Source organism: Neopsephotus bourkii, unplaced genomic scaffold (genome assembly GCF_033783945.1).
Source record: "Neopsephotus bourkii isolate Nb327-2 ecotype Australia unplaced genomic scaffold, CSIRO-AGI_Nbou_v1 NB_1541, whole genome shotgun sequence".
NCBI lineage: Eukaryota > Metazoa > Chordata > Aves > Psittaciformes > Psittacidae > Neopsephotus > Neopsephotus bourkii.
The window spans coordinates 155684-177573 of NW_026902017.1; the positions used below are offsets into that span (position 1 = coordinate 155684).

General features: G+C 45.9%; 1 protein-coding gene across 1 annotated transcript in view; it reads left to right on the forward strand.

Moving 5' to 3' along the window:
* Positions 1–8205: 8205 nt before the first annotated feature.
* The window catches only part of SPG7 (SPG7 matrix AAA peptidase subunit, paraplegin), a 30804-nt gene continuing 17119 nt past the window's right edge, over positions 8206–21890 (forward strand). Inside the window, exons 1-8 of the mRNA XM_061370341.1 lie at positions 8206–8514; positions 10065–10167; positions 11479–11568; positions 16092–16342; positions 17324–17463; positions 19288–19390; positions 20872–20997; positions 21316–21478. Of these exons, the coding sequence (XP_061226325.1) occupies positions 8380–8514; positions 10065–10167; positions 11479–11568; positions 16092–16342; positions 17324–17463; positions 19288–19390; positions 20872–20997; positions 21316–21478 (1111 nt within the window). The 5' untranslated portion in view covers positions 8206–8379. The remainder of the gene's footprint in view (positions 8515–10064; positions 10168–11478; positions 11569–16091; positions 16343–17323; positions 17464–19287; positions 19391–20871; positions 20998–21315; positions 21479–21890) is intronic.

A 21890-nucleotide genomic window follows, 5' to 3' on the forward strand; every position in this document is an offset into this window, starting at 1 on the left:
TATGGCCGTTAGCATTTGCCCACTGACATGGTCGAAAATCTACAACTACTTGACAGGAGGCTGTACTGAGGTGGAGTTCAGTCTCTGCTCCCAAGGAACAAGTGATGGGACAAGGGGAAACGGCCTCAAGCTGCACCAGGGCAGGTTTAGATGGAGCTGAGGAACAATTCCTGCCCCAGAGGTGCTCAGGCACTGGAACAGGCTGCCCAGGGCAGGGCTGCAATCACCGTCCCTGCAAGTGTTCACACAGCTTGGAGACGAGGCCTCAATGCCATGGGTTAGGGGTGGCCTTGGCAGTGCTGGGCAGTGGTTGGACTGGAGGAGCTTAAAGGGCTTTCCCAACCTGGTTGGTTCTATGAATTGGGGTAACACACTGGGCAGTGAAACAGCGGTGGCAGGGATCAGGTGCCGGTCTGTTCCAGCTCCTCAGTCACCACTGTCTTAGGCTGGGGTGGGCACAGGGAGATGGTGAGTGCCTTGCTACCACACCGCTCACCATGAGACACCAGGCACAGGCACAGTGGACTGATCCCATCTTTCCGTGCCAAGGCCCCAGTGCTGGCAACAGACGCCAGTGCTGCAAATCACTTGGTGGTTTGGGGCCAAATTCCTTAACCACATTCCTATTAAAAGGTCTTAATGCCAAATGTTTGCTTTTGCCTTCAGAAGAGGCCGTGTAACTCTTGAGAATCACTGTCATGAAACATTCCTGCACCATGGCTGCAGGAGAGAAGTGAGAGGGTCATACAGGTTGGGGTTCAGGCTGGTTCATCCAGCAGGGGTTGGCACAGCGCACACATCATCCCTTATCCCCCTGGGAAGCCTGTGAGTGTGACTCCTCCACTGGGCCCAGGCAGTCACCATGGGACAGGGAAGGCACAGCAACACAGGCCATGCTCCCTTGCAGCCCTGGGATGGGTCTCCTGCTCCTTTCCAGCTGCAGTGGTTGTGCCTGGGGTTTATTTTCCTCATTAAAGTGCTACTTTCATAATACCAAGAGGTTTTTATGCTGGTTTTATTTCCAGGCTCTCTCCTGAACAACCAGACCCATGGTTCTCCAGATGAGGACAGTGGACAAGCCTCCTGCCTTTGTCCTGCTGGGACTGGGGCAGTGACACAGTGGCTAAGCTCCTGCACTGGAGAAAACCCCACCAGTGCCTGTCCTCCCTAGCTGTGGCCATGTGGTGAGGTTGCTATATCTCCTCCCAAGAGTTGCTCTGTTCCCACCCGTTGTGTTTGTGCTCTCCAGTGCTAAGGTAACGCCAAAATTCATGGTGGATCCTGTTACTTGCATACAGCTGCTCATGCCTGAGCTCAGCATAACCTTTCTCCAGAGTAGGAACACCAGCTTGTACCTAGGCATTTCATACGGCGCATCTCATGCCAGAGCCCCTTGTACCACTGAGGTAATAAACCACTTGCTGTGGTATTCCTTCTGAGAGAGTTCACAGGGTAGATCTTCACAGCAAGTACAAAATGGGAGCACATGTGTGGCCTTTGTTTTGGTGGCTGAGGATGGGGAACCAGGGTGACCTCATCCAGGTCATTGTGGGGTTTTGACCCACTCTTTCCAGGAGGGTGGCTCATAACTGCAATTGCTTTTTTGGCGTTGACAGTTCTGCTCTGAGTCACACATTTGGCAGCCTGAAGGACTGTTCTCATGTACTGGGGATGCCAGTAGTCCCCCAGGAAGGAAGATCTCTTTGCTGAAGTCAGTGGTGATGAAGGAGTGGCTTGGGAACATGTGTCCAACTTCACTGTTAAATAACAGAGAGATTTACCCTGAGCCTGTTAAGCTGGTCCTGTGTTCTACTTAGGCTTAGTCTTTTTATCTCTGCCCATCTTCCTCCTCCTCTGTCAGATCTCCTAAACCAGTCAAAAGAAAGGTTGTTGGGGCTTTTTTGTTCTCCCTTCCATTAATCTTCTTGTCACACTCCTCTGAAAACATTGCAAGTAAGCGTCTGCCTCTCTGGGGCCTCTGAGCAACTAGATGAAAGGAGAAATGTGTTTTTTCATTTCCTAAATATAGTTGGCTGTAACTGCCTCCTTGACAGCCTTGAATGTCATCCAGGTCAAAGATCCAGTGCTGGAGAGGAAGTTAAATCCTTTCTGCATCACCCTGACCCTTTTCTACGTGAAGGCAACAGTGTGGACGATCAACTGATTTAAGGAAAGGGCAGTAAAAGCACTCGATGAAGAAAGCTAACAGCAGGAGCAGGGCAGGATTATTCCAGTTGAGGGTGTTTTCTAGGTGAGAATGCTATGATGAGGGTGTTCAGCCTGCTTGGGTTCATTACCATGGGGTGGCTTTTGCTCCTTGCAATGTAATTACCATACTTATGAGGAAAAAAGCTCCACAACCTATAATTGTTGAGCACCTTTATCCTGCATTAGAGGTTGTGAGCTCTCAAATACTGAAACAAAACAAATACGCTGTGCTGAGGAAAGAGAACGTTGCATGAGGGCAGAAGAATTAGGCCACGTGGGGAATGTGCTCAGGTCTATTCCCGTTTGTTACAGCAAACTGAAGGGACACTGATTTAGGGAAGGAGCTCAGTGACCCTTTGATCCTTGCTCTGTTTCTCTTGCCCTGTCCCATTCTGGAGATGGCATCTGCGTCTGCTGCTCACCTCCCTTTTCAACCTCAGGGTGAATGTGTCCATCTCTGCTCTAGCCAAGCTCTCGCAAAGCTCCACAGCAACACTCTTGTGGTGGAAGGAACCATTATGATAACCATAAGGTCAAAACTACCCATCTGTGCTCATGGGGGTGCACTTCTCTGCTGATTCAGCTCCTCTTAAGATGTAAAGATGGGAATCTATTTCTAATAGATGAGGCAATGTGTGATTTATGACTGCTACAGTCACACATCAGGGTAAATCCTGTATGACCAGTCAGGTGCCAACATCAGAGGCCAAGAGAATAAAACTTTAGAAGAACTTTGATTAGAAGAATCTTTACTTTAAGCTTGGATCATGTTTTAATTGGTGTCATCTATTAACATTTCGAAGAGAGATGGTTTTGGCAAACTATGCAGCCATTTGGAAAGCCAGCAAGGAGTACAGCTGATGCTCTTGGTACTGCAGCAGAAGTCTCTCCAACTCTGCACACATCTCATTTTTCTTAAATAAAACTACTTTCAAGTCATCCTTGTTGGGTTTTTTTTTTGTTTTGTTTTGTTTGTTTGTTTGTGTGGGGGTTTTTTTGTAGTTGTTAAAGGACAACTCCAGCTTAGAACAAGCCCTTCTGCCTGTGATGCCATTAAGAAATAAAAGGCTGGGCTTCCACCTGCTTTATAATGAGGCAATTGCTCACAGCTCCATGAGATGTGATTCAATAATAAGGATAAACTAAAGTAACAGCTCACTCCTACCAAATCAGCTGCCTTTTGAAGGTTTAACTCCTTGCTGCAGCCCGCAGTGTGATCAGGGGTGGCCCAGCAGATCCCACACAGGGCCCTGGATTAGGACCTGGATTAGCTCCGATGCTCCCCCACACCCTCAGCCTGATCAGCCAGCAGTGGTTTTGGACCCCTCAAAGCTCAAATGCTGCTCTTGTGAGCAATATGTATTTACATGGCTCTTTGCAGGACCCTATGCCCTTGTGGATAGTAGGTCCAGGGAGCTTTGGGCCTCCTGCATCCCTAGAGAAGGATGTTTTTCGAGGGTTGTGGTCCCCTGCTGCTGGATAAATGCCTCATATTGATGTTCTAGGTGTGACCTCATGACAGTCCTGTTCTAATTACTGCTTTTATGATTCCTAATGACAGGCTTTAGGTTTCTTAGCCTGCTTATGGATTTCAGGGGTGTGGAGTGACAGTTGCTCACTTGGAGTTTACTGACCTCCTCCAGCCTGCAAGGTTTGGAGATGACTTCAGCACACAGATTCCTGGGCTTCTCCTGTGCTCTGCACGCTCCAGGAGCTCTCCAGGGAGCGTGCTCCTGTGGAGCAATCTGCTCATTCATGGCCTCTGAATCACAAGCAAGCAGTTTCCCTCCTGCTGCTCTACCACTGCAAGCCAAGCTGAGAGGTACCCGTATCACTTCTCTCAGTGTTGCTCCGTCTTGTGTTGACTTTGCTTTTCTAGCGATTCATAAGCCATGGCTGGCAGACGGTTCGGTCACTGCTGCTGTACGGCTGATTCCCTCTGATCCCCTGCCTATGGCCATCTGTCACCTTCCTATCTTAAACTCCCCGGTCTTTAGAGGTGACTTGAAGATAAGTTTGTATCTGAGCACTGCTTCCCAGTTATGCCTTATGCCCACCAGCTGCCTCACCGTGGGGCTGGGGTGTCCTCCTTGCCCCCAGGGAGGAGCAGGGTTAAGTGCCATGCTGTCCTCTGCATGAAAGAGCAGCATGTTGGGATGTGATTGTGCCAGTGGCAGCGATCCCAAGCTGTTCCTGCAGGAATAGATATGATGGTTTTGGACTGGCTCATATGAGGAGGATACTTGCTGAACAGATCTTTACATGGTGAGGGGTTTCACTGTGCTTGAGGGACAAGAAGTGTGGTCTTTTAAGCATGGCTTTTATTTCTGAGCGTGACGCTTTCCTGGATGCTTGGCCTTGCTTTGCGGAAGGGGAGCATCTATCCCATGACCTTGACGTGTCATCTGCAAAGAAGACATCTAAAGAAAATATATCTGGTACATGAGGTGCAAGCTGCTGAAGGGTGCTGGAACACTGGGGCTGTGCTTTTTTTGTCCTGCCGCAGAGGCAGCCTGGCTTCTTCTGCTGAATGTCTGAATTTACCTTCTAGCACCTTCAGCTCTACATTTAATCCATTGATTCATTATGGATGTGAAGTTTGTGGATGGTGCAGTGGCCGCCTGACACCAGGTATCCATTCTTTCAGTTTGCAGAGTGCTGTGTTGAAATGAGCTGGAGCCAAGCTGGAGGGATTGATGGCATTCTGCACAGAGCTTCATGAGACTCTGGGGCAGGAAAAAAGGCAGCAAGACTGTCTTACAGGGACATGGAAGTAAGAGATGTGGGTTCTCCAATGTAGCAGAGCCAAGAGCCGTGTTGGCTCTGGAAATGGTTATCTCTTGGCCTGAAAAACACAGGATGGGGTTGCTAATGCTGCTTCCTGTCCCTAACCTGCTGAGGAGATAAACCAGGGATTTCAGACTCCAATCCAGCACCTTTCCCCAGTAGTAAGTAAATACACGTGGCATTACTGAGTGATGTCACGGCTGGAGTACATCCCAGCAAGGCCAAGCCTGGATCAGGTTATATCTGTCTTCTCAGAGCATTGGCTTACTCCCAAAGGAGCATATTGCCAGTCCAAGGGCAGTGACTGAAGCCACCTTTCCCAAGGTCATCTCTCACACACGCAGAGAGGACAGTGTTCACTTCCGCATACACAGCCTGAGCTGCCCATGCAGAAGTCACAGTGTGGCCATGGCAGGTGCTGTTTGCACAAAGGGCAAAACCTCTTGACTCTTCTGGTGACCCTTTGTTTTGGCACCAGCAAGGTGAAGAATGCCAGGTTCCCTCCCCTTTGAGGCACAGCATGAAAGGAGGAACAGGAATCATGTCAACTCCAGCTACATGGTGGGTCTGTAAATAGCCATATTTCATTTGTTCCTGTGGCTATATGAACATACATAACCTCATAGTTCAGTATGGTTTTGTCACATCAAGGCAGCAGCTTCTGCTAGGAGCATTACAGCAAGAGCCCAGCTGGCCTGTAGTCCTGAAATGCAGCGTGTTCCCGTCAGCAAGCCCACCCAGATGCAGCTGGGGGTTGTCTCTGCTAGGCATTGGACCGTTTCAGCTTTCCTTGTGCTCCATCATTAAATGGGTCCAATTTTGTCTTCACTGAGGCAAACCTGTAAGGCAGGCATCATGAAACTCATATGGCTCAGTCTTGGGTCAGAATGGTAGAAGTCAGGGAAGTCCTGTCTAAGCAAACTGTACTTTCACCTTCTAATCAGGCTGTAATTCCCTTTAAACGATGCAACTCTTTAAAAATAGATTAGGCCTCATTAGCAATAGGTCTGCTCAGAAAATGGATGGAAGCAAGGTGTGACATGCCTTGAGTGAAGCAGAGGTAGGGGTGTGCATACTGCTGGGCCCCACAGCCCCTTGGTCCCTTATGCATTTCTCCAAGGTTGCTATATTCCCAGCGGAGATCCTGCACCTCTGTGCCTGTGCTAGAGGGCACAGCATTTCCAAACGAGCCCTTTCCTCCTGCAGACATAGCTGGGGCACAAATACCCCCACATGGATCCTTCTGCAAGGTGGGTGCAGACATGTCACTCGTCTCTGTAGCAGCCACCCGGCCAAGCAGGGTGTTGTGCATGGGTGGTATAGAACAAAGACCTTGTCCTCTGCCCATGTCTGCACTCAGCCAGAGCTGCTTCTCCTGCCCTTCCCAGACATACTCACTTATGGCCACTGCAGCACCAGCTCTGTCTATCCAGCCATGCCGGGTGGGATCTCTATCTCCATTGTCACCTCCCCACTGATGACACTATGACCAGCCAGTATGGATTAATTGCAACCAGTTTAATTCTGTGTCTGTAAATTAAGCTGTTTGATGATTAAACCAATGATACAAAGAGACTTCCAGGAGTGAGGAGGACATTAACATGCTATTTAGATCTTGCTGGTAGAAGGTTTACTTAGACACATCCCAGGGGGCAGATGACAATTAACATCCTAAGAGACTCTTCTAGAAAGAGGATGCTAATTCAGACCTGCTGGGAAGGGAGATAATTATTTATTATATGTAGCCCTGCAACCTCCCATTCAAGAATGCCTGAGATACTTGAGGACAGGTAAGTTAGGAGAACTAACAACAGCAAGGAACCTAAAAGTTGTCCCTGAGCCACCTGAGGGGAGAAACATGGAGAGGAATGAGGGAGAAAAAGCTGCAGAAACCATCCTGGTCAGCAAGGTAGGAGAGAAGGAAACATGACTTCTTATAGCATATCAAAGGACTTGAGCAGGAGAGATCAGGCCTGCTGGCCTCACAGACATAATATTCGTTTCAGTAAAGCACAAAGGGTGTAACTGTGGTAGGAGGGAGGTGATGGCTCCAAAATGCCTTCCTGCCCCAAAGAAACACTCAGCAGAGCACATCGAGGCCACCCACTCAGCGGTGCACAACTACTGCAAAACAGGAAGAGATTACACAAGATTTAGGATCAGGGACTTAAAATACAATGACCTTTGTGGTATCTGTAGTACACAGGGAACTTAACTCATAACCTTGCCACACTCTGGTGTAATGCTTGAGGGGAGGCGAGAGGTCCACCCGTTAAAACCACACACCTGCACCAAAACAATTTCAAACACAGGGTAATGGGTGCATTGTAGCTTCGCCACAGTGACTTGTCAAACACATTGTAATGGCTTTTCCACGGAAGAGAGATCACAGGAGCCAGCTAACCTGCCTAGCAAAGAGCAAACACATTGTTGTACATGTATATTTGTTCTCTCCTTTCACTTCTGAGAGTTCTTGATAATCCATCATGCTCAGCTGCAGATATTAAATGCTGTTTTCTATCAGAGCTAATTTATACCTTGAGTTCAGAAGGGGAGTTTTCCTCAGCAACAGCTGCACAGGGAGGCAGTGGGCCTCTTTCCTCTGTCATGAATCTACGATTGCAGAGGTCATTTCTTTGTTCTCTTTCCAGCCGTTACAATTATGTGGGACATGATGTTAAGAATGATAAAAAACCCAGAACAGGGCTAGCTGTGTACTCCCTGCTGCTTTAATGCAGTGCCAGGTCTCCCTCCCCGCCTGCCACAGCCCTGCTCTCCTCTGCCTGCAGGAGCCTGCTTACTCCTCCTAGCTGTTGGTTCTCCTCCATGCCTAAATCTGCTGGAGCGGCCTGGTCAGGGCTGGGGACCTGCCTGCGCTGCGGGGCCTGCCCGGGGCCTGCCCGAGGCCTGGCTGCGGCACCCGTCTGCTCCAGGGGGATTGGCCAGGCAGACCTTGGCCTGGGGCTCACCTGCAGAGGGCAGCCGGCCTTGGGACGCGCCTGGCCAAGCCCGGGCACCCGAGATCGGGACTGCGGCCGCTCCACGAGGCCCCCGGCTAGGCCCGGGGCTGGGCCTCTTCCAAGGGGCCGCAGCCGCCGGGATTCCCCGTTGCTGTGGTAACGGCTCGGTCCTTCCCGGCAGGCCCCGCGCGGCAGCGGCCGGGGGCGGGGCCAGCGCTGAGGCCGCCATCTTAAGGCATGGCAGTGCTCTCTCTATCGGCCCCTTTCCAAGATGGCCGCCCGCTTATCAGCGGTCACTTCCGTCCTTAGTGAGGCCTCCGGCTCCCGGTGCGGCGGCAAGCGCAGCGGCCAGCGGCCGCTCGGTACTCGGTAGCTGCTGCCGCTCCTCAGAGGTCTGCAGGCAGAGTGGGACAGCCGGCGAGTCATGGTGTTGTTGCTGCGGCTGCTGCTGCTCCGGGGGCGCTGCTGGCGGCGGCCTGCCCCGCCGCCCTCCCCGGCCTGGGCCTGGGCTCGCCTGCGGCCCGGTGGCTCTGTCATCGGCGCAGGTCGCGGCCTGCAGGTAACGGGCGGCGAAGGGGCCCGCGGAGCGGGGTGTTCTGGCCGCGGGGCGGGGCTTGCGGAAGCGGCGGAGGGTGCAGCGCCGGTTCCCGGGGAGGGTCTTGCTGGAGCAGACCGGGGCCGCCGCCTCACAGAGCCGCCGTCCCGCTTCCTTGGGCAGTGTCCCGCTGAGGTGGGACCGAGAGCACCGGAGGAGGAGGCGAGCGGGCAGGTGGGAGTTGGATTAGCCCACCGGCTCTGTGTGTGTGAACGGACTCTTGCTCCAAGCAGGCCTTTCCCTAATGGGTGTCTCGGGCTGGACCATACCGAAGGTCCGTTGTGGCAGTGCATTACAGCAGTAACAGGGGGAAAAATGTAATGGATGTAGCACCTAGGCTGTTGTATGCAAGAAAGCGTTGATTAAGGTGGGGTGGTTTTTTTCCAACTTTAATTGTGCCGACTCTTTGCATCACTCATGCACACCACATTGGTGTGCACCACAGATGTGTTTTCCCTGTTTTGCTGTGCTCTTGGTGTCACAGGTCCCTCTAGTTTAGCCCTTAAAGCACAAGGCAAAGCTTTTGTTTAAACAAGGCCTCCAACATAGAATCATAGAATAGTTAGGGTTGGAAGGGACCTTAAGATCATCTAGTTCCAGCCCCCCTGCCATGGGCAGGGACACCTCACATGAAATCATGTCACCCAAGGCTCTGTCCAACCTGGCCCTGAACACGAGTGAGGACTTGTGAGTTTTTCTGCAGTGCAGTGATAAAGTACTGGCCATCTAAGCAGGCAGTGGAGGAGACTGCTTTTGAACAATGCCAGGTTTTTTCTGTTGTCAATTAAAATTAGTCTAAGCTGTTCTATTCTAGAAGGTATCCATCCCAAGAGGTCACCATCTTGAGCCAGTGAAAGCTGTGTCGTTGCTCTCCAGCAGGTCAGCAAAAAAGGGTGGGGGATTTCAGCCTAGTTAGTGCTCCTGTCTGGTTTGCTGCATGGAAACTTGTGCCTGTGCAATAGATGGGTGGTGAGACAGGGAATTACACATCAGGGAAAGTGCTAGGCTTGTATACAGTGAAAGCATTAATAAATGCTAGGTCAGATGTGAAGTTGCCCTTAAGTGTGAGTATCAACTGCAGGATTACTGCTGAATTACCGTGGGGGTATGTCTGTGTTGCCCTTCCTGCTGTGCAGCAGGGTACAAAGTACTAGTGCTTAAGATTTCCGCTTTGTGGGAGGGTATCTCTGCATTTTAAGAACTGACTTCCAACATATCTTTACAATGAAGAACAGAGCCACAGGAAGGAGAAGATAAAATTTTCAAGTGTTTTGAGTGTATGTTCCCAGTTACACATGTGCTTTTTTTTAAACTGGGTTATAAACAACATCTTCAAAGTCACATGGCAAGCATACAGCACAGCCAGATATAATATTAAGGTTTCCTAACTGCTGGTCCTGCAACTTAGCCACAGTATTTTCATGTTTAGGAGTGTTAGTCTTGAAGAGTATATAAAGGTTAAGCAGTCACACTGCTTTTCCAATAGTTGGCTTTTTGTTTTTCTTCTTCCTCAGAGCCTTCTGTCACCAACACACTTCCCCATGTGCCAGGGTCTTGGTGGAGTCCTGGTGAAACAACACATTATTCGTGATCCAGTCCGGCTTTGGAATTTCTTAGGTGAGTGCCAGAAAGCAACTGTACAGGTAGAGGAGGGGAAAGGGTTGTATTTAGTAAGAGTATTGCCTTTTCCTTACCTTCACTGCCTGTGTTACTGAAATAAAGCTATTCTATTCTTGGTTTTGGGAGCTGTGTGAATTTTACAGAGGTTCTAGGTTTTTGTCTGGTGACAGGGATGAACAGTGGCACCTTTCCACAAGGAGCTCTGTGATTAAGGAAGCACTTGAGTCATTAGACCTAAAAGCTAATTTAAAAACTGCAGATTTTAAAGTAGGGAATCTTTCTCTGCCTCATTAGAAAAGCCTTAAGATGAAAATGTCATTCACCTTTTTCAGAAGTCACATTGTACGATCTTGCTGAAAGCCTTGCACTGGACCAAATTGAAAGTGTATGTTAGAAAAAGTTACCTGAATTCTTAGAGCAAAAGCACAGTAAGGTAAAACAAAGGCAATTACTCTTCTTGCTGCCCTCTTCAGATTGGAAAGATGAGTTTGCTACTGCCTTTGAGATTTGAACAAAACTGGTCACAGCTGTTCTGGCCAGTGTGGGCCCACTGAGCTTGGGCTGCTCCACCTTTGAGAGGGCTAGGGGTTTTAAGTTAAAATATATGCATAATCTTTCAAATGGCAGTGAATCCCTCTAGTAGGTGTAGCACTGGACAAGCAGTTCCAGTTTCTGGGCTTACTCCTTTTTCTGGAGCCTTCATGAAGGACCATGGGAAGTGGAAACTGCTGTCGTCAAGTCCGTTGTCTGGCTGCTCAACGTTTTGTATTTCTGATGAGAAAGCCTTAGCTGGACTTAAACCACAGTGGCAGCAACTGTGAGTGTTACTGTTTGAAGCATTACTTGCTTTGCTTTTATTAGAGTATTCTATCAGCATTTACTGAGAAACCTGCATTTAAGTCCAGTATATATATTTCCTGTAATAGCTATCTACAGTTCCTAGCGTGAGGCTGTTCTTGACTCATATCAGTGTTAACTATGGTTTGGGAAATGTGTACAAGTTTCAGCACAGAAGAAATTTCTCCAAATTCTTATCTTTGCTCCATTTAAATCATCTCTGAACAAAGCAATTTTTTATTGGATTGTCAAGAAAAATATATGAGGAAAGTGATGGAGTCTGTCCCTGTTGTGACTATTTCTGATAAGGATGTCTTGTTTCCTCAGCACAGGAGCAAAACTGTGTGTTTGGGTGGACATGGAGCTCGAATTTCTCTGCGCTCGGAGCTCATGTGTTTCTGCTATCCTCAGGCCCCCTCACTGTTTCCTGAGGTTTGCTGGTAATAACAACTTAACTCTGCTTTCCTGTAGGTAGCACTTACTGGTTTACTACTTCAAGCTGTCGGGGAAGTAACCAGAAGAATGGAGGATTCAAAAAGAAATCTCCACAGGAGGATGATGGTATGTATGTGCCAAAAAGATATTTAGTTAAACAAGTTGTATGTATCAGGGTAAGGGTAGACAGCACAGAAGGCCTTAATGCCTCAGTCTCTGGGTACTAGAAGCCTGTAACTTACCACTTCTAAACAAGCTTGAAGGGGTGTTTTGGCTTAAGGGTTGGAATAGTAAGGTTTAAATATAGAGCATGAAACTGTTTCTGTGCTGCTTTGCATCCTGTGCAGATAACTTCATTGATGTGTGCCTTACTTTTGCTGCTTTGCAGAGGGGAACAGGAGTATTAACTGAGTTTTGGTTTGGAGGTTTTGTTGTGCAGCATTTTGACTTAAACTTATTTCAACTAAATGAAGTTCTTTAAGTTAGATCCTGGTTTGGCGTTATTTGTTTTTTTAATTTCATTTATCTTCATTGTGGATGTGTCTCTAGTGGTTTACAGAGCTTAAAGTTAAAATTAGATTCCTTAAAGATTTCTTAGCTGTGATAATGGCACTTGCTCAGAATTCTTCTTTCTTGTTTTCAAATCAGCCTTTCTAGGTACAGTTTTTTGTGCATCTCATACTGCCTAAGCCCCAGGCATTCCGCTGTACAGGACTTCTTGAAAATGAGGTTTACCTCACTTAATGTGTCTTGGAGCCTAGAGATCTACGTGGTGTGCCAGATTATGTTGAGAAGTAGAGGGGTGCTCTCTCTGTACCTTAATCTTAAGGAAGTAAAGACTTTAACAACGCTAATGGTGAGGGTGCAGGGAAATAAATTCAGTGTACCAGGCAAAAACCTTGTGTAACTTCTGACAGGCAGTGTTTTGATCCTTTTAGGAGGCACCATTACCTTCTGCCAGAAGGTTTTCACCAGACATCTTTTTCAAATACAAGTGGGTTTGTGGGTGTCCCTTCAGGTCTTGGTGGCGTTTTCAGCTTTCTGCTATTTGTAGATTTACAACAGCTGCATTCTGTTTAAAAAGTGTAATTTGACTCTTCACTGTTTTTTTGTGAGCACATGCCTCCCAAGAGCTGCAGTGCAAACACTCTCTAGCCTCTGGATTAGGCATGTTTTCAGACTCCGGGGTGTAGATCTTCAGCAGTGAAGGTCTCATTCTTCTTTCTTACCAGTAATGCTTGCAGAACCACAAAGGATCTGAGCATTTTCAATTTCATGACATTAGTTGATGCTTCCAGGGGCTGGGGATGTCTTGAGTGAGCTTATAGGTGTTTGCTGTGCTGCTTGTTTCCTGTGTAAGCCCCATGGAGGGCTCTAGACCTTAGTACTGCAAGTTGGAAGGCATTAACATCATGCTTAAGTCACAGAGATTGTAGTATAATTTTATAAATTTCATTATAAACTTCTGTCTGAGTATCAGTAAATAATAGAATAGCTTGGCTTTACCTTGGTTGTGCTTAAACATAACGGTTGAATCCTCTTGGACTGACTTCACTTTTGAAATAAAAGCAGCCAGGTGCTGGTGACTTTTAGCCTGACTCATGCCACTGCAGCCTCTTTAAGCCAAGAGCAGTGGCTTTACTCCGTGTGATCCATTTCACTGGGCTGAAGCGCTAGTGCAGGTGTCACAGAGTCCTCGTTGAGGAAGTCAGAGCTTAGAGGTTGAGGCCCTTAGTGCTTGCAAGACCACACAGGGTGACTGTGAGCACAGTGCCTGAAGAACTGTAGCTGTTAAAATTAGCAAACAGTAACATGCCATGTTCAGTGGCCTCTCTTCTCCTGTGATTAATGGATAGCTTGGCTTTGGGAGGTGGAATGCTACCCCATCTCCCCAGGGGAATGCTTGTCTCTGCAGTAATTATTAAAAAGAACTCTTCAAACTGCCACTGCAGCTCTTGCAAGATTTTAATCAGAGAGTTCAGATTTGGGGTTAATGGCAAATCATTGCTTCATGGAGGCTTTTTGAGGCTAAAAAGCTGGAAGTATTCCCACAGCTGTTGCTTGCAAGTGTTACATCCAGTTACTGGTTCTCATTTACTGAACATTGTGGGGTAGTTATGGTACAATATGAAAGTTGTACTATAAAGATAGTCAGACTTCACATAAGCTTAGAAATAGATTGATTTTATCCTTAATGAAGTGCAGAGTAGAGGAAAGCTTTGCATTGCCTTCTGGTTTTCTAAAAATGGTGTCTTTTCCTGAAATAATTCAGCTGTAGGTTAAAACTCCTGGACAAGTCCAGTTCCTAGAAACTGGAGAAGTTGCTTGCACCAAGGTGTCTAATGGCCAGCTTTTACCCTGTGGTGATCCTTTTGTGATTGTATCCTTAGTCATGTGTGCTTTAGGACATATTCTGTGCCTCCTCACTTTGTCTGAAATTTTAATGCAGAAAATGCTTTAGCAATAGTTGACTGTGACATCTCCAAGGAACTCACATATTCAGTACTCACTTTCTGAAGTAGTTTCTTTTCTCTGTAGAATCTTTTTATTTAGAACTTGCTCAGTTTTTCAGGATATTGTCCAGACTAAGGCTTCTCACATACTATGTTTTAATTTTCTTTAATAAGACTGTAGTGGATGTCATCCTGCAGCTTTGATGAATTGCTTTGTTCTAATAAAGCTGCATCTAGCAGATAAGACAAAAGTGAAGAGATAACATCAAAGAACATCTGAAAAGCTGCATTGTTTCTATTTAGGAACAAGCCTTTCGTGTTAAATGTGGAGCAGGGCTAGGAAACGAGTGAAAAATGATGCTGTGTGTCTGAAGGACAGAGTACTTTTTTTAGCAACTGACTGGGTCATATGTTTGTCCCTTGGCTTTGTTGCAGTGTGTGTAGGGACTAATTGGTGGCTAGTGATAAATGCTAGTGTCAGAGCATTTGTTATGAATTTGTAAATAAATTGAATCTGGGCTGCAGCAGTCAGATGCATTAGCAGTCCAGTGACACAGAATTAATTCATTGCTGGGTGTAGAGCAGTATTTATGTATGCCACGTTGCTGGTGATGTTAAATTGTGTATCAAGAGCAAGTGCTAAATTATATATCAAGAGCATCCACATTGGGCTGGAAAGAGGAGGAGGTATTTGTTGTCATCACAACTCAAATACTAGCTGGCAGTTGACATTGAACTGTGCTGTGGCAGCCCTTTGCAGACCACAGGATTTGAAATTTGCCGATGCAGTGCAAAAGATGTTGGGAGTCTGAATAAAAAAGGTTTGGTGGCAAACACTTGGAATGAACGATCCCTTTTTCTCATGTCAGCACTTCAGTATATCACTGGTACAGTAAAGGCTGGGGAATGCACACCTAGCATGTGAATCCTTTTGATACAGATCCTTAATGTGGAAAAGTTATCAAAACTTTTTAAACATGGGATTAGCTGTATAGCATGGGAGAAAATCTGTGCAATTTTAAGGCAGTGAGCTTGATTTGTAGTGTATTTATTTCCACAGGTAAGCTGCATATCACGTCTCCTGTGCTATTCCAGATTTACTGCAAATACAGATATATTTTTAGGTACTTGAGACGTTGTTGGTCTTATGATAGAGGGTGACAGCAGATCAGGAGCTCACCAGGAAGCAATTATCTCATATAATACTGTGCTATGTGATTTACCAGTGATGCTGTGAACAGGTTTTACTCCTAATGTTTCCCAGTGGATATGTTAGCAACAGCCTGAGGACTGGGCAGAGTAGGAGCATGTTGTATAGAAGTGGGCTATAGTAGTTCTTGAGTTTGATTTTTAGCAATAAGGGTCCAGCAGCTTTGTTTGGCTTGTATCTATGTTAGGCCAGGCAAATGAGGTAGTCTCTCATTTTAAAATAGAATGGCGTTTGGTGGAATGATGATGAGACTAGCAGACTGTGACATCTGAAGTCTGCTGACCAGGACTGGATTGTCTTAAAACAGGACACACTGATCAGAACTCTCAAAACATGTCTGATATTGCTGTCTTTGAATACAATAACTTCTGGGGTTGAGGTTTAGCTCCCTGAAGCTTCAAATCCTTCTCTTACTGAAGCCACAGTTAAAGAACAAGAGGTGAGGTGATCATCATCTTCTCTGTAATCACACAGTGCCTCACTGCAGTGAGGGGCATTGGGGAATGACTGAATATAGCCACAGCACATTTCTTGATGGTTAGCAGGATGCAGAATTTGCCTCCTTCCAGGCAGTTGTTGAAGTTCACATCTGAGTGCTTCTGCTTTCATAACTTTTGACTTGGTGCTGTTTCCTGTGTACAGCTGAGGCCCTGTGGTCTGATGGTCTAGGTGCCAGAAGTGTCTGGGAATGCCATATAATACAAAAAACTGACTCGCTTGCATAACCTTGGGCAAGTCAAACAACCTTCATTGTGAGCCAAGCCAGCAAATTGCTTGTGCAATGCAAGTTGGGCGCTGCTACGAGTCTAGCCCTTCAGGAGAAACCAAACGTGCAACAACAAAAAAAAACCCAAAACCAAACCAAACAAAAAAAATATTGTGTCCGTCTTTGTTATTTAATTGTCCCTTCTTTGGACCAGAAAGCTCTAGAAGTACATGCTCACATCTTTTTTCCTTTTTTCCCTTCTGGTATCTTTTATTTCTAGAGGATGAGAAACGCAGGAAGAAGGAAAATCAAATGCATATTGAACGTTTACGGGCACTCCTCATCATAACTGTCATAGTGCTGTTGTTTCGATTCATGCTCAGTGAGAACAGAGAAGGGACCAACATTTCCTGGAACTACTTTGTGAATGAGATGCTGGCAAAGGGGGAGGTCCAGAGAATCGAAGTGGTGCCAGAGAGCGATATTGTGGAGGTTTATCTGCACCCAGGAGGAACCCCACATGGACAAGTTGTAAGTGACTTTCTGCAATAGGAATGAATGATCATAGCTTATACTGTTGAAAGGAATTGAATTCATGAATATATATGTTCTGTAAAACTCTGGCTGGTAAATTTGCACTTCATTAATTTTTCTGTTTTGTTTATTTGAAGTTCAGGAGACTTCTGTTATATCAACCTGGAAATAAGACTTTTAGTTTAAATTGTAAAATTAATTAATAATGATCTGGAAGAAAATCTGACATACGCCTAAAAGCTGGAAAAAACCCACCAGTTTTTTTCTATTGGCTCAGTCTGGTACATGAGAAAGTGTCCAGAACACTGTAAGATCTAGTTTCAAAAATGTTCTCCTACTTGGATTTTAGTTTCAAGTGTTCTGTCAGACTCCATCAGAGTTCCTTCTTAAGTCTTCCAAAATAAAGAGAAAGCAGAGTTTTATCTGCTTACTTCCAGAAGTTACCACTAAGAATAATTACAAACTGGCCTGAGAGATTAAAATACTGTTCTGGGATACATCCCATTTTGTTGGGTGATATATGATCTATTTGCAAACCGCTAGATGAAATTCATTTCTGACAGACACAGGAGCAAGATCCAAGAAGTCCAAGTGGAGCACAAGGCTCCTCCTTTCCAGTATGTAGTTCTCTGTTTATTTCTGTATATAGTATAACATTTTGTCTGAGCCCATGTCAGTATAACTGAATTTATAATACCAACTCCATCCAGCTTTCTATAAAGTTGTTGCGTCTCGTTGTTTCTGGAGAGCTTAGTTCTTGCCTTTTACGCTTTCATGAAGTGCTGAAAGTACTAGGTGTTCCCAAGGTCATTTAGAGGCCTAGAGTCAGTTAGCTGCTCATGAGTTCATTGGTTCAGTCTCAAAAGGTAACATAAGGCTAAATTTTAATCTGACTTGTCCATGTTGTGCTTTTCTTCTGCTCACTGCTGTATCCTTATGCTGCAACACTGACATGCTGCTTTTATTGCACGTCCCCAGAATGTTACCCTGTTGTACACAATGCGGGTGGCAAACATTGACAAATTTGAAGAGAAGCTGAGAGCTGTGGAGGATGAGCTGAATATTGATGAGAGAGAGAGAATCCCCGTTTCCTACAAACATCCTGGCTTTTATGGAAAGTATGATAAAAATTTTTGCTTACTGTCAATCATAGATTGGTGACAATGTCCCTCACTTGGAGAGGAAACTCGCTTTCAACTGAATGTTTTTATATAAACATAGAACTAAAAAGTGGTCTCCATTTGAAGCACTTACACAGCCTTTCAGAAACAGGCATGTTCTTAGATGTACCTTAATATTTCAAAAGTGAAGGTCTGAAGAAGGTGTCTGGACTGCAGCATGCAGCATACCAAAATGTTTCAGATCAGCATCAGCAAGTCTGAGTAAAGTCTGTGTTCTTGTGCAGCTGAGCACTTCTTGTCCTCACAATCAATTATTCAAGTGCAGAGTGTGATAGACACCATGACTCAACAAGTGATGCTACACCCTCATCAGTGGAGAATGCTGGTGGTGTGGCAAGCCTTCCCCCTATTCAGATTCTTCAAGGGAGGCCTGTGGTGGCTCTTCAGTCTGTAAAAATAAACACCTAGTTTTGGCCTGCTTCTGCAGCAGCTGTAGATCAGAGGACAGCCTGCACTGTGCTCACTCCAGCTGTGAGCCACATACTGAGCAGAGCAGCTTTGATGCATATGAAATCTCAATGAGAGGAGTTCTTCTGTTAAACTTGCAGCCCGTTTCTGTTACCTGAAACTTGGCTTAAAATAAAAAAGAGCTCAAAGCTTCTAATTCTGAAAAACCTATAATGAGAAGAGGAGGGAAGATAGACTAGGAAAGGAAGAAAGAATAGGGAAGGAAGAAAGAAGAACAGAGACTGGAGCACCTCTTCTGCAAGCCTGAGAGAGCCAGAGTTCTTCAGCCTGGAGAAGAGAAGGCTCCTGGGAGACCTTAGAGCAGCTCCAGTGCCTAAAAGGGCTACAAGAAACCTGGAGAGAGGCTTTGGACAAGGGCCTGTAGGGACAGGCCAAGGGGAATGGCTTGAACCTGCCCAAGGGGAGACTGAGATGAGCTCTTAGGCAGAAGCTCTTCCCTGTGAGGGTGCTGAGGCGCTGGCACAGGGTGCCCAGAGCAGCTGCGGCTGCCCCATCCCTGGCAGTGTTCAAGGCCAGGTTGGACACAGGGGCTTGGAGCAAGCTGCTCCAATGGAAGGGGTCCCTGCCCATGGCATGGGATTGGAACTGGATGAACTTTAAGGTCCCTTCTAACCCGACCAGCCTGTGATTCTATAAACAGCTGTCAAAATATTATACATAACTGGCTAGCCTTTATTCTGTGCTTTTATATGATGTACTAATATTTTATTACATAGAAGTTTGAAAAAATTGGCAAGTTCCAAATTTCAACTAAAGGTCTCGTACTGCACAATCAATTTAAAGTTTATCTTCATATAAACCTTGTATTATAAATGTGCAAGTACTGTTCAGAGGACAAGTAATTAGACAAAATCCAGTCTGGGTATCCATTCATACACAAACAAGAAGTTTCAGATTTTGGGAAGGTGTCTGGGAGAATAATCACACACACTGACCATCCCATCTACAGTGGGAAAGCCACTGTGCTCCAAACCCTGTAAGATGACACACTCTGCAGGGTGCACTAGGAGGTGGCCAGGCCATCTCTCAGGTGTAGCAACATAGCTGTAAGCAGTAGTTGCCAGTGTCCTCTGCTTAACTTTTTAGGCTAATTGTTTGGGTTTGGGGTTTATATACACACACATGTATATAAAAAAACCTGTAAAGGTTCTATTTTCTTAGTTAGGTCTGTTCATTTCTGCATTGCCTAAATGTCAGGACCTTTAAAATACTGCAAATAGCTATGTTGAGTAATACTTAGCAAGTCTTGGGCAAACACGTCAATTTGTACCTGTCTCGTTTTTGTCCTTTTAGTGATGTCATCTCCCTGATAGTGACACTTGTAGCTGTGTCCATGCTGTGGAGCATCTTCCGCCTCATTAGGGTTGCCGGACGGGTAGGAGGATTCAACGCCTTTGTGAGTATCCTGGATCTTGATGTTGTTTTGCAGCCTGTGGATACTCTTCTCTTCCTCTTCCCCAGCAAAGTCAATGCAGAATGAGGATTAACTGGTGCCAAGGACTCTTCATTCTTTACACATCTTGCTGACCTGATCATCTGACTAGCTTGTACGGTAACTGGCCGTAGCTGAGGCCCTTTCTTTCCCCAGTGGCAGGAAGGGCTGAGCTCAGTAAATTTGCAGTCCAGTTTGCTCTGCTGTTTTCAAAGCTTGCTAATGAGTTGCAGCTGCAGATGGTGTTTTTCACTGGGTCTTGCCAATATGCCTCCCATACAGCCAGAAGTAGGAATTGCTGCTTTCTGCAAAATGAGTTCTCAATTTATAAAATATGTTCAGATTCTGGATTTCATTATGTGTTGGTCTGTTCTGCTCATGCCACATGCCTCACTTGCAACATCAATCAAATCCTCCTCCTCCCCTCTTCCACCCTTGGCTGGATCAGCTGATAAAACTCTGTAGAAGTCAGCCTGGGTTGTACCGCCTTTGACCGCAGGGATCTGGGGATGAAAACAGTGAATTCAGTCCCTTGTTAGATTTCCCACTCAGCCTTCTCGGCAGTTCTCTTCTGGCTTTGGGATTCTCTTTACACAAAGGGATACAGCTGCTCAAGAGGAATATTTTAAAGAAGTGTTGAGTAATTAGGGCCTTGAGGGCTAGATTCTATCATTGCATACATGGGGACAGCTAGGCCCCTGCATGTTTAACTCTTCTTTTGAATAAGCTGATATTTCTGAAGCCTGAGAAACTATGAACTTTCTTCACAAATTAAAAAAATCCGAAGTAGCATTTTTCAGTGGAGCATACTGAGCAGTTACTAGTAGAGCGTTGAACTAAATTCTTGTTTTGACTCTGGTGTAACATGCACCAGGAGGCTAAAATGTGGTGTCTGTTAAATTTGAGAACCTGTGGTTCTGTCCTGGGTTGTGTTTCAGGAACAACTAGTGGCAGCATTGGACAAAGGTGCAGAGTGTTTTTATGCATTTACAAGACAGTATTGGTAATTATTTACCACTGACAACTGTTTACCATCAATACATACTCCTCAAAAACTATACCACTCCCATGTGTATTAAGGACCAGAGCCTTTAGAAAGTGGGGAGAATATACCAAATAAGGTTTTGAACATTATGTGTGCGTGTTTGTAAGAACTATCCCTGCCTGATCTGTGTAGAGTTTGAGCTGGATTGTGTTGGGACTACTACTGCAGGTTTATTCTGTCTCGTAACAACGTGAATAAATAAAGTTTGAGTCAGCAGTCTGGCTGTGAAGTGTTTCCAAAGCAAAAGTGGGTAAACTAGCAACATGTTGGTGGGCATTTTAGTGTTTTATTGTAGGGGCAGCTTTTACGTGTGCTGTCTTCCAAAGTAGAGCAGACAGCCTTCCCAGACTGTTGACTTATCCAAAGAGTAAATCCTCAGTACTTGTTTTGCCTTCCACAGAACCAGTTGAAAATGGCTCGTTTCACCATTGTGGATGGGAAGTCAGGAAAAGGGATTGGCTTCAAGGATGTGGCAGGAATGCATGAGGCAAAAATGGAAGTCAAGGAATTTGTGGACTACTTAAAGGTAGGCACAAGTAGAACAGTGTAAGTGCTTACTACCCATCTTCTGGGGTAGATGGCTCTATATTCTTCTCTTCATCCTTCATGATACAGTTTAAATAAGCCTCTGTTTAAATAATCTGATGGCTTTTTGTGTTGGGATCAGCATGACTCAAATCTCTGCATTTCCACTTCCATAACAGGAATGCAGATGTAGCTGCTCCCATTAGCAGCTCAGAGTTGCTCAGGCCAAAAACAGTATCCGGAAGCTCTAGGACGCTTTATTCTTGTGCAAATGTTCCATGTGAGCTGTGGATCTGACAGAGCTGTGTTGTTCTTGCAGAACCCTGAGCGTTACCTGCAGCTTGGGGCTAAAGTGCCCAAGGGAGCCTTGTTACTTGGACCGCCAGGCTGTGGAAAGACATTGCTGGCAAAGGCAGTGGCTACAGAAGCACAAGTGCCATTTTTGGCTATGGCAGGCTCTGAGTTTGTGGAGGTGATAGGAGGTAAGCTTCTTGGGAGAAAGGGTGTGGAGGTTACTTGGTCTGTTAGGCAGTTGGAGGGTGCTGGAAGGGCCTCTTGCACAGGACAGAGTTTTAGTCTATCTTTGCATGTGGAGGATAGGTTTAATACCTTTCCTGAAAATACAAAAGGTGATCAGTTGACAGAGCGTTCTTAATTCTGCAGTATTTGAAATGCATGCCCTCTGAATTGCTAGAGCCTTTTTTCTGACAGTGTGAAGCCATGGTTCTTCACCTGAAAGCATTATCTCTGACTTCCCTGTAACTATTATTAAAGCCATTGACTGAGGCTTCCTTCCTTGTATGAGAACACTAATGGATTTTCTGCTTCTCCCTCCTGTTGGGGAAAGTATGGCCTTTTTGTGCCATGGGATTTCTATCTTTCTCCTTTTCTTCC